This window comes from Hyla sarda, chromosome 2 (assembly GCF_029499605.1).
Source record: "Hyla sarda isolate aHylSar1 chromosome 2, aHylSar1.hap1, whole genome shotgun sequence".
NCBI lineage: Eukaryota > Metazoa > Chordata > Amphibia > Anura > Hylidae > Hyla > Hyla sarda.
The window spans coordinates 98,277,075-98,289,432 of NC_079190.1; the positions used below are offsets into that span (position 1 = coordinate 98,277,075).

Here is a 12,358-nt window from a genome sequence, read left to right on the forward strand (position 1 = left end):
TATATATATATATATAAAAAGTTTTTAAATATCCCTTGCACTTTATAAAGTAAAAAAAAAAAAAAATTAAAGTGGTGGTCATTCAAGATTCTTAAGGAAAAGGGGGGACCTACTCTACTATGATCCAGATTCTTTATGAAATGGATGTATCAGTCACATCAACTGCATCTCTTGCCACTGTTCAGCAAAAAAGAAAAACCTCAAAGGGGTACTCCGCTGCCCCAACGTTCAGAACATTTTTGTTCTGAACGCTCTGAGTGGGCGTGGTGATGTCATGAGCACGCCCCTCAATGCAGGTCTATGGGAGGGGGCATAGCAGTCACCACACCCCCTCCCATAACCTTGCATTGAGGAGGCGTGGTGTGATGTCACAAGGGGATGTGGTCATGAGGTCACAACCCGCGCCGCCAGCACCCAGCATTAGTTTAGAGATTGCGGGGTGTCCTCTGGCTAGGGGATAAGATGTCTAGGGGCGGCGTACCACTTTAAATGCACAATGTGAAAGTGGACTTAGTAATGTGTGTCTGTATATACATATTTATTTAAATGGCAGTAAAGCAGTTCTACAGCTATCCTTCAGATGTAAGCATGACAAGGTATAGCAAACAAGCGACCAGATGTCTGCACATATTTTTCTAGGCCATGAACGAGCGTCAGCATTACTTCCAGTCTGATGAGCTCCTCACAGACAGGGGGACAGCGGGCACAACAGAGGGCTGAGAATAATGCCATAGTAACAAGGACCAAGATTCAATGTCAGGTGTTCCCTGGATGAGAAAGCAATAGATAAGCAAGCGATGCATACAGGTCTGTGTTAGTATATATATATGGCTTGCGTGACCTATTTTGTGCCTCTATACGTAGATCCTACATCTGCAAACGATCTAGGAGCTGTAGAAGGTAAAAAGCACTTCATAAACTGTTCTACTACTCTACTAGAAGCCTATGAACTATTCTATTATACTTCAACCAAGAAAACTCACTCACATGGAAAACTCTGGTATGACGTCAAAGTTTCCATGAACCAAGGAGCCTGCAGACATTTCACAACATCTACAGTCCAGCTCAATATTTCACCAGAAGTTGAAGCCAAATTTCTTTAACAAAAACTTAAAAACCTGGAAAGTTTTTTTTCAAAAATCCAAGTAAGAACCTGGCTGGCCATAAGGACTCACACTGAAGCCAAGCAACAGAAACTGCTAACGTATAAGGGAACATGTACAGGATTTGCCGCAAAATTGTCGCTGTGTAAGTGTACCCAGAGGGTAGATTAACCCCTTAACCCCTTAAGGACACAGGACGTACTCAAACGTCCCCTTTTCCGAGTCCTTAAGGACTCAGGACGTTTTAGTACGTCCTGTCAAATCCCGGCCCCCCGCCGCTAGCCGGAGGGGAGCCGGTGCCCGATGCCTGCTGAAATCGTTCAGCAGGCATCGGGGCATATCGCCCAGGGGGGTCATTATGCCCCCCCCATGTCGGCGATGGCCGCAGATCGCTGGACAATTCAGTCCAGCGATCTGCGGCAGATTCTGGGTCAATCGGGTCTCCAGTGACCCGGAATTACACCCGAACAGCCAGAGCCTGCAGGGGTGAGGTGGCACTGGTGCCACCTGACGATCGCCCTGATTCGTCGGCCGGATTACCGGCCGACCAATCAGGGCGCCTGCTGCGGGTGTCACTCCCGCAACCCGCTCCGCCCCTCTTCCGGAGGACGTGAGCGGGTGCGGGCAGAAGACCCCCGGTGCTGGGGACCCCGATCCCCGGCGTCAATGTTGGGATCGGGGCCCCAGGAGCGACGGCCGCGGCGGAGACGACGAGGGACTGACCTGTGCGGCTGGATCATTGGAGGTGAGTGACAGCCTCCTGCTGTTGCTTAGCAACAGCTCCCAGCATGCAAAAAGGGCATGCTGGGAGCTGTAGTTATGCAACAGCAGGAGGCAGACCACCACAACTCCCAGCATGCCCTTATGGGCATGCTGGGACTTGTAGTTTTGCAACAGCTGGAGGCACATTTTTTCTATGGAAAAGTGTACCTTCAGCTGTTGTGTAACTACAACTCCCAGCTTGCACCAACAGCTAAAGTGCATGCTGGGAGTTGTAGTAGTGCATCTGCTGGTTGCATAACTACAACTCCCAGCATGCCCGTTGGCTGTCGGTGACTGCTGGGAGTTGTAGTTTTGCAACAGCTGAAGGCATACTGAGTTATGTAGCAAACCAGTGTGTCTCCAGCTGTTGCATAACTACAGTCCCCAGCATCCCCAGCCAAAGTAGTATGCCTCCAGCTGTTGCATAACTACAAGACCCAGCATGCCCTTCCGCTGTCCGTACATGCTGGGGGTTGTAGCTTTTGCAACAGCTGAAGGCACACTGGTTGCAAAACACTGAGTTTGTTACCAAACTCTGTTTCACAACCAGTGTGCCTCCAGCTGTTGCAAAACTACAACTCCCAGCATGCACTGATAGACCGTACATGCTGGGAGTTGTAGTTTTGCAACAGCTGGATGTTCCCCCCCCCAATGTGAACGTACAGGGTACACTCACATGGGCGGAGGATTACAGCAAGTATCCGGCTGCAAGTTTGAGCTGCGGCAAATTTTCTGTCGCAGCTCAAACTGCCAGCGAGAAACTACTGTGAACCCCCGCCCGTGCGACTGTACCCTAAAAACACTACACTAACACACAATAAAAAGTAAAAAAAACACTACATATACACATACCCCTACACAGCCCCCCTCCCCTCCCCAATAAAAATGAAAAACGTCTGGTACGCCACTGTTTCCAAAACGGAGCCTCCAGCGGTTGCAAAACTACAACTCCCAGCATGCACTGATAGACCGTACATGCTGGGAGTTGTAGTTTTGCAACAGCTGGACGTTCCCCCCCCCCCCGCCCCAATGTGAACGTACAGGGTACACTCACATGGGCGGAGGATTACAGTAAGTATCCGGCTGCAAGTTTGAGCTGCGGCTCAAACTGCCAGCGTGAAACTACTGTGAACCCCCGCCCATGTGACTGTACCCTAAAAACACTACACTACACTAACACACAATAAAATAAAAAGTAAAAATCACTACAAATACACATACCACAACACATCCCGCCTCCCCAATAAAAATGAAAAAAGTCTGGTACGCCACTGTTTCCAAAATGGAGCCTCCAGCTGTTGCAAAACAACTACTCCCAGTATTGCCAGATAGCCACTGACTGTCCAGGCATGCTGGGAGTTTTACAACAGCTGGAGGCACCCTGTTTGGGAATCACTGGCGTAGAATACCCCTATATCCTCCCCTATGCAAGTCCCTAATTTAGGCCTCAAATGCGCATGGCGCTCTCACTTTGGAGCCCTGTCGTATTTCAAGGCAACAGTTTAGGGTCACATATGGGGTATCGCCGTACTCGGGAGAAATTGTGTTACAAATTTTGGGGGTGATTTTCTGCTATTACCCTTTTTAAAAATGTAAAATTTTTGGGAAAAGAGGCATTTTATTTTTTACATATGCAAAAGTCGTGAAACACCTGTGGGGTATTAAGGTTCACTTAACCCCTTGTTACGTTCCCCGAGGGGTCTAGTTTCCAAAATGGTATGCCATGTGGGGTTTTTTGCTGTCCTGGCACCATAGGGGCTTCCTAAATGCGGCATGCCCCTAGAGCAAAATTTCCTTCAAAAAAGCCAAATGTGACTCCTTCTCTTCTGAGACCTGTAGTGCGCCAGCAGAGCACTTTTCACCCCCATATGGGGTGTTTTCTGAATCGGGAGAAATTGAGCTTCAAATTTTGGGGGGTATTTTCTGCTATTACCCTTTTTAAAAATGTAAAACTTTTGGGAAACCAAGCATTTTAGGGAATTTTTTTTTTTTTTTTTTTAACGTATGCAAAAGTTGTGAATCACCTGTGGGGTATTAAGGTTTACTTTACCCCTTGTTATGTTCCCCGAGGGGTCTAGTTTCCAAAATGGTATGCCATGTGTTTTTTTTGCTGTTCTGGCACCATAGGGGCTTCCTAAATGTGACATGCCCCCCAAAAACCATTTGTCGCTCCTTCCCTTCTGAGCCCTCTACTGCGCCCGCCGAACAATTAACATAGACATATGAGGTATGTGCTTACTCGAGAGAAATTGGGTTTCAAATACAAGTAAAAATTTTCTCCTTTTTACCCCTTGCAAAAATTCAAAAACTGGGTCTACAAAAACATGCGAGTGTAAAAAATGAAGATTGTGAATTTTCTCCTTCACTTTGCTGCTATTCCTGTGAAACACCTAAAGGGTTAAAACGCTGACTGAATGTCATTTTGAATACTTTGGGGGTGCAGTTTTTATAATGGGGTCATTTATGGGGTATTTCTAATATGAAGGCCCTTCAAATCCACTTCAAACCTGAACTAGTCCCTGAAAAAAAGAGAGTTTCAAAATTTTGTGAAAAATTGGAAAATTGCTGCGGAACTTTGAAGCCCTCTGGTGTCTTCCAAAAGTAAACACTTGTCAATTTTATGATGCAAACATAAAGTAGACATATTGTATATGTGAATAAAAAAAAATAATATTTTGAATATCCATTTTCCTTACAAGCAGAGAGCTTCAAAGTTAGAAAAATGCAAAACTTTCAAATTTTTCATCAAATTTTGGGATTTTTCACCAAGAAAGGATGCAAGTTACCACAAAATTTTACCACTAAGTTAAAGTAGAATATGTCACGAAAAAACAATCTCGGAATCAGAATGATAACTAAAAGCATTCCAGAGTTATTAATGTTTAAAGTGACAGTGGTCAGAATTGCAAAAAAAGTCCTTAAGGTGAAAAAGGGCTCAGTCCTTAAGGGGTTAAGGACTGAGGGGTTTTCGGTTTTTGCATTTTCGTTTTTTCCTCCTTACCTTTTAAAAATCATAACCCTTTCAATTTTGCACCTAAAAATCCATATTATGGCGAATTTTTTGCGCCACCAATTCTACTTCATCAGTCATTTTACCCAAAAATCTACAGCAAAACAGAAAAAAAAAATCATTGTGCGACGAAATTGAAGAAAAAAAAACACCATTTTGTAACTTTTGGGGGCTTCTGTTTCTATGTAGTACATTTTTCGGTAAAAATGACACCTGATCTTTATTCTGTAGGTCCATACGATTAAAATGATACCCTACTTATATAGGTTTGATTTTGTCGTACTTCTGGAAAAAAAATCATAACTACATGCACGGAAATTTATACATTTAAAATTGCCATCTTCTGACCCCTATAACTCTTTTATTTTTCCGTGTATGGGGCGGTATGAGGGTTCATTTTTGCGCCGTGATCTGACGTTTTTAGCGGTACCATTTTTGTATTGATCGGACTTATTGACCGCTTTTTATTCATTTTTCATGATATAAAAAGCGACCTAACATACGTTATTTTGGACTTTGGAATTTTTTTGCGCGCACACCATTTACCGTGCGGTTTAATTAACTATATATTTTTATAGTTCGGACATTTACGCACACGGCGATACCACATGTTTATTTTTATTTACACAGTTTTTTTATGGGAAAAGGGGGGTGATTTGAACTTTTATTAGGGAAGGGGTTAAATGACCTTTGTTAACTTTTTTTTCCCCCAGTGTTATAGCTCCCATAGGGACCTATAACACTGCACAAACTGATCTCCTATGCTGATCCCTGCAGAGCCATAGCTTTGCACAGATCAGCGAGATAGGGGCTCATTTGCTCAAGCCTGTAGTTCAGGCTTAGAGCAATCAAACCCCGATCGGACGCCGCGGACTCCGGTAAGAAGACCTCCACCTGCGTCCCAGCTGCACGACTGAGCTGCCGGGAAGCTTTTACTTTCGTTTTCAGACGCGGCGGTCAACTTTGATCGCCACGTCTGAAGGGTTAACAGCGCGCGGCACAACGATCGGTGCTGCACGCTGTTAGCCCAGGACCCTAACAGCGTGCAGCACCGATCGTTGTGCTATGATTAGCAGCCGGGACCCACCCGGTGTGATGCCGTTTTTAACACCGGGAGCGGGCTCAGGACGTACAGGTACGTCCTAAGTCCTTAAGGGGTTAAAACGTAAACGTTGTAAATTTGAATACAGTTTCAGGCAAGTGAGGAGGCGGGGCCGTGTGCCGGCGTGTCTGGGATGCGCGGCTCCGCCTCCAAAACTCACTACACTCATAGGCCTGCTGCCAGAAAGCCCTGTGTGTATAGTGAGCAAGGAATACGCAGTGTATTTCCCGCTGCTGCCATAAATTTTGTGCAGCGTCAAATACGCTGCGTATACGCCCTGTGGGAACGCACCCTAAGGGTACGTTCCCACACGGCGTATTTTGCTGCGTATTTGCTGCGTATTTGGTGCTGCATATTTTCCTACCCATTGACTTCAACAGAGAAAATAAAATACGCAGCAGCAAATACGCAGCAAATACGCCGTGTGGGAATGTACCCTAAATGTTTTCAAGTCTACTGCAAAAATTATCCACAAGATGCGGTTACATTGTGGTTGATCACAAGCAATAATACTGATCTAACGCCAACATATTAAGCTGCACTTTACAATTCTTGGGTTTCAAGAAAAAGACAAATACCGTATATACTCTAGTATAAGCCGAGTTTTTCAGCACGATTTTTCGTGCTGAAAACGTCACCCTCTGCTTATACTCGAGTGAACGAAAAAACTTTTCTGGCTTTAGCTGTGAGGGGATTGTCCCGGCCGTCCATCTCCGCCTGTCAATCAGTGGTCTTCAACCTGCGGACCTCCAGATGTTGCAAAACCACAACTCCCAGCATGCCTGTCCGGGCATGCTGGGAGTTGTAGTTTTGAAACATCTGTAGGTTCGCAGGTTGAAGACCACTGCGGCCTTCGTCATCATCCAGACCCCCTTTTGTTTTCTACTCACCTCCGCTCGGTGGGAAGGAAGGGTGAGGTGGTCCGGGCCGTCTATATTCGACCTCCCATGCTGCAGGGACCATCTGGTGGGGAGGGTTAGTCGTTCCGGGCTGTCCATATTCACCGGGAGGCCCTCTTCTCCACTCTGGGCCGGCCCTGGACTAGTGACGTTGCCTTGTTGACGACTCGCAGGGTCCTCCGTGCGTGATGTCCCTGCGCGGTGGCGTCAAGGCAGCGTCACTAGTTCGGGGCCGGCCCGGAGCGGAGAAGAGGGCCTCCCGGTGAATATGGACAGCCCGGAACGACTAACCCTCCCCACTGGACGGTCCCTGCAGCATAGATGGCCAAAGATGGACGGCCCGGACCAGCTCACCCTTCCTTCCCACCGAGGGGAGGTGAGTAGAAAACAAAAGGGGGTCTGGATGATGACGAAGGTAGTGGTCTTCAACCTGCGGAGCTCCAGATGTTTCAAAATGACAACTCCCAGCATGCGGCATGCTGGGAGTTGTAGTTTTGCAACATCTGGAGCTCCGCAGGGTTTAGACCACTGAGAAGTGATTGACAGGCGGTGATGATGAAAGGGGGGGGGGGGGGGGGAAGACAAAGGTCTTATAGTTGAGTCAATAACTTTTCCTGGGTTTTTGGGGTGAAATTTGGGGCCTCGGCTTATATTCGGGACGGCTTATACTCGAGTATATACGATATCTGACATTGCAATTTTACACATTAATACTACTAACAGGAGGAGTGAGGGCCCTGCTCATGAGAAATGGGGTGGAGACAGCAGAAAGTGCTTTATAGATACAATGGTCCAGCCATGTTTTATAAGTTCTCCTGAAATGTTGCTGTCAAGAAGCTAAATTCACATCTGCGTTGGAGCTCAGTTTGCAAAATCTATTCTAAATAGCAGGACAAGAGTAGGAAACAATAAAAAACTAAGATTTGGCAAGAAGTTATTTTTTTGTCTGCTCGAGTCCTGCAAATAAACAGACACCAGGCGGACCCCAATAAAGTCAATGGAATCCATTGTGCAACAGACCGTCTGGCTCACTTTTCTTGTAGTAAAAGGTGTCTGATGTGGATGTTAACTTAGCCTAACCTGTGATTCTGTGTCTGCTGGCAAAGTGTCTCAACTGTATTGTTCAGCATAAACAATGACTATGTGGACGAGATCTGTATGTAAAAAAACAAGCTGCCATCTGCAGAAGCAACTGGCCAGATGCTGAAATGTACCATTTGTGCAGCAATAAAATGCTGATCTAGCAACGGAAAGATGATCCAGCAACTAGTTAGGTAAACCAGGTCGTGTGTATATATAAAATATATACACACAGTCATGGCCGTAAATGCTGGCCCCCCGAAACTTTTCAAGAAAATGAAGTATTTCTCACAGAAAAGGATTGCAGTAACACATGTTTTGCTATACACATGTTTATTCCCTTTGTGTGTATTGGAACTAAACCAAAAAGGAGGAAAAAAAGAAAATAGGACATAATGTCACACTAAACTCCAAAAATGGGCTGGACAAAATTATTGGCACCCTTAACTCAACCCCTTAAGGACACATGACGTATTGGAACGTCATGTGTCCGCTCCCGATCTATAACGTCATAGCTGGTCGGGCCCAGGCTCTAACAACGGCCCGTAACCCGTGGCCCGATCAATGCCGCATGCTATTAACCCTTTAGACGCGGCGTTCAAAGTTGAACGGCGTGTCAAAAGTGAAAGTAAAAGCATGCCGATTAGCTCAGGTAGCTGTTCGGGTTAGCCGCGGTGACAGCTTACAGGACAGCCGGAGGGTCCCTACCTGCCTCCTCGCTGTCCGATCGCCGAATGACTGCTCAGTGCAGGAGATCCAGGCCTGTGCAGTCAAGCGGCAGAATCATCGATCACTGGTTTCCTATGAGAAACCAGTGATCAATGATAAAGATCAGTGTGTGCAGTGTTATAGGTCCCTATGGGAAAAAAAAGTGAAGATCATTAAACCCCTCCCCTATTAAAAGTTTGAATTGAGTTTTTCCCATAAAAAAAAAAAAAGATAGTGTAAATAAAAAGAATATATGATATTGCCGCATGCGGAAATGTCCGAATTATAAAAATATATCATTAATTAAACCGCACGGTCAATGGCGTACGCGCAAAAAAATTCCTAAGTCCAAAATAGTGCATTTTTGGTCACTTTTTGTATCATGAAAAAATGAATAAAAAGCTATCAATAAGTCCCATCAATGCAATAATGGTACCGTTAAAAACTTCAGATCACGGCGCAAAAAATTAGTCCTCATACCGCCCCATACGCGGAAAAATAAAAAAGTTATAGGGGTCAGAAGATGACAATTTTAAACGTATTAATTTTCCTGCATGAAGTTATGATTTATTCCAGAAGTACGACAAAATCAAACTTATATAAGTAGGGTATCATTTTAATTGTATGGACCTACAGAAGATAAGGTGTCATTTTTACCGAAAAATGTACTATGCATTAACGGAAGCCCCCAAAAGTTACAAAACTGCGTTTTTTTTCTTCAATTTTGTCTCACAATGATGATTTTTTTTTTCCGTGGAACATGGTGCCTACAATTCCATAAATAACTGTATAGAGAGGTCCAAGTGTACTGGTCCATTAACAGTTTTCCAACCAGGGTGCCTTCAGTTGTTGCAAAACTACAACTCACAGCATGCCCGGACAGCCGTTGGCTGTCCGGGCATGCTGGGAGTTGTAGTTTTGCAAAAGCTGGAGGCACCCTGGTTGGAAAACACTGCATTAACCAGTGCTGTGACAAAGCAGCAGAATACACAAGAGGAATCTACAGGAGACTCAGAAGTTGTGCAAAGGAAAAGTTATTGTCTGAACAAGCCCTTAAAGGGGTACTCCGGTGAAAACCTTTTTTCTTTTAAATCAACTGGTGGTAGAAAGTTAAACATATTTGTAAATTACTTCTATTAAAAATCTTAATCCTTCCAGTACTTATTAGCTGCTGAATGCTACAGAGGAAATTCCTTTCTTTTTGGAACACTGATGACATCACGAGCACAGTGCTCTCTGCTGACATCTCTGTCCATTTTAGCAACCATGCATAGCAGATGTATGCTAAGGGCAGCACGGTGGCTTAGTGGTTAGCACTGCTGCCTTGCAGTGCTGGGGACTTGGGTTCAAATCCCCCTAAGGACAACAATAAATAAAGCATTATTATTATTATAAGAACGTCAGCAGAGAGAACTGTGCTCGTGATGTCATCAGAGAGCATTCCAAAAAGAAAAGAATTTCCTCTGTAGTATTCAGCAGCTAATAAGTACAGGATAAGTACAAGATTTTTTTAATAGAAGTAATTTACAAATATGTAACTTTCTGCCACCAGTTAATTTAAAAGAAAAAAGGTTTTCACCGGAGTACCCCTTTAAAATAAGAACCAAGATCTGACTGGTTGCTATACAATGACTCCACTTTTTTTTGCAGGAGCTTTGATAATTAGCCCTTAGACTGTTCACACAGTTCTTTGTGTCACTTTTCTAACATGTTTTCTTTTTTCAATTGGCAAGCTCCCATGCCTTAGAGTACCTGTCATGATCTTGATAGATGTTCTAATGCTCCCAGTTCACTGCTCCCATCATGATAAACCACCCCCTGCCTTTACTTTTATTATTTGTTAGTTTTCTACCTTGATATTTCTCTGTACGTTCTGCTCAGTCAGATTCAGACAGGGAAGGGGCGATCCCCAGCAGGCATGACATCCTCTGAAGCCACACAGGAGAGAACTTCCCCCCTCACTCTGCTACACAGCCCAGAGCAGTTCATTGTGTGAGATGAGCTATGACTGGCTAAGGCTGCCCCCCCCCCTCAAATAGTAATGTCATAATACATCTGGGATCCCACAACAGCTGCAAAACTACAACTCCCAGCATGCTCCTGGTGCCCATCTATGTTATTAGAGAGGTCTCAAAACAGTGGAACTAGAGCTGTTGCGAAACTACAACTCCCCGCATGTCCAGACAGCCAACGGTGGTCTGGGCAAGATGGAAGTTGTAGTCTTGCAACATCTGGAAGTCTACAGTTTGGTGATCACTGCTCTATTATAGTAGTTCCCAAAGTTTGTGGCTATCAAGAAGATGAAACACTACAACTCCCAGCATTCTCCTGTTGTATTACTGTAGACAAGCGTCCCCCACTGTTACTCTCCAGCTGTTGCAAAACTACAAGTCCCAGCATGCTGTTATATTATGGTAGACAAGCGTTGCACAACCTGCAGCTCTACAGCTGTTGCAAAACTACAAGTCCCAGCAGGGTTTAGCTGCCTATCCACATTCTAACAGACCATCCTCAGGCTATCAGGGCATGCTGGGAGTTGTAGTTTTGGAACAGCCACAGGTTGGGGATCACTGCTGGAAACTGAGATCCATCATAGATTTCCAGTTGTTGTAAAATTACAACTCCCAGCTTAAGACTGTGAGGGCATGCTGGGAGTTGTAGTTTTGCAACAGCTGGAAGCCCCCTGGTTGGGTAGCAATGCTTTAGACCAGGCATAGACAAACTTCTGCACTGCATGGACTACATCTCCCACAATGCTTTGGCAGCATTTTGGTTATGCAGACATCATGGGAGATGTAGTACAAAACATCTGCATTGCTGAAGGCTGCCTGTGCCTGCTTTAGACCAAGTATATTAGCCGTGAGGATGGTAGAAGAGCAGCACCCATGTACCTCATACTGTAGGCGCCAGCACCCAGCTCTTGCCCGATCCCAGATAAACTGGCATCAAAGTCTTGCACCAGTCCGGACTCGATGACTTCATCAGCAAGCGGTAGCTTTAATGCCCAGGCCATGCTGGTAGGAGGAGGGTGACCTGTCCTGCACCGAGCCTGATCCACAACACACAGCTCCGGCCACACAAGACACTTCTACAGCACAACGTCCTTATTACCCACTACGGCACGGAGCCGAGCCCCCGGTGCATGCGATGGTATGACGGCTGCTGGAGGAGGACATGCCAGGGCTGAGTCAGCGCTCTCCTCCTCTACACAGATAGAAGGGTACAGAGCGGCCCCAGCTTCCTAGGAGATCATGGTGGGCGCTGGGAGAGGCATCACAAGAAGAGCCGCAATGTGCCTGTGAAGCCGCCGCCTCCCCGGTACACTGTGTGCCCAGCGCTCCGGCCCCAGCTCATGGACCTGTAGCGGGCGGGCTCCCTCAGGACACAGGTGAGGCGCCTCAACAAGGCAACATGGAGGAAGAAGTCAGAGCAGCCGCTGCGGCAGCCGACACGACGCACAGCGTGACGTCACCAGGACACGCCTTCTACTAGGCAGCGACCTACCAATCAGGGGCTGCACACAAACATCCATCAGGGGGCGGTACAGAGAGGGCGGGGCTGCCAGGCGGAACTGGTCTCTGAATGGCTGGTTGGGAGCATGTGCGGGCTAAGTTCACTGTGTGACGTCACACGGGAAGTGGAGAGCGTGCGGGAAGCTAGTACTGGTGATCTGTTTTAGTGATCTCGGTCATGT

At 46.0% G+C, this 12,358-nt stretch overlaps 1 protein-coding gene across 2 annotated transcripts in view; it reads right to left on the bottom strand.

The window, feature by feature from the left end:
- Positions 1–12,142, bottom strand: part of TFCP2 (transcription factor CP2) — a 96,077-nt gene extending 83,935 nt beyond the window's left edge. The window contains exon 1 of one of the 2 annotated variants that reach the window (XM_056562655.1): positions 11,556–12,142. In XM_056562655.1, the coding sequence (XP_056418630.1) occupies positions 11,556–11,677 (122 nt within the window). In that variant the 5' untranslated portion in view covers positions 11,678–12,142. The remainder of the gene's footprint in view (positions 1–11,555) is intronic. The other variant, XM_056562657.1, reaches the window with a different exon arrangement.
- Between the last annotated feature and the right edge of the window lie 216 nt (positions 12,143–12,358).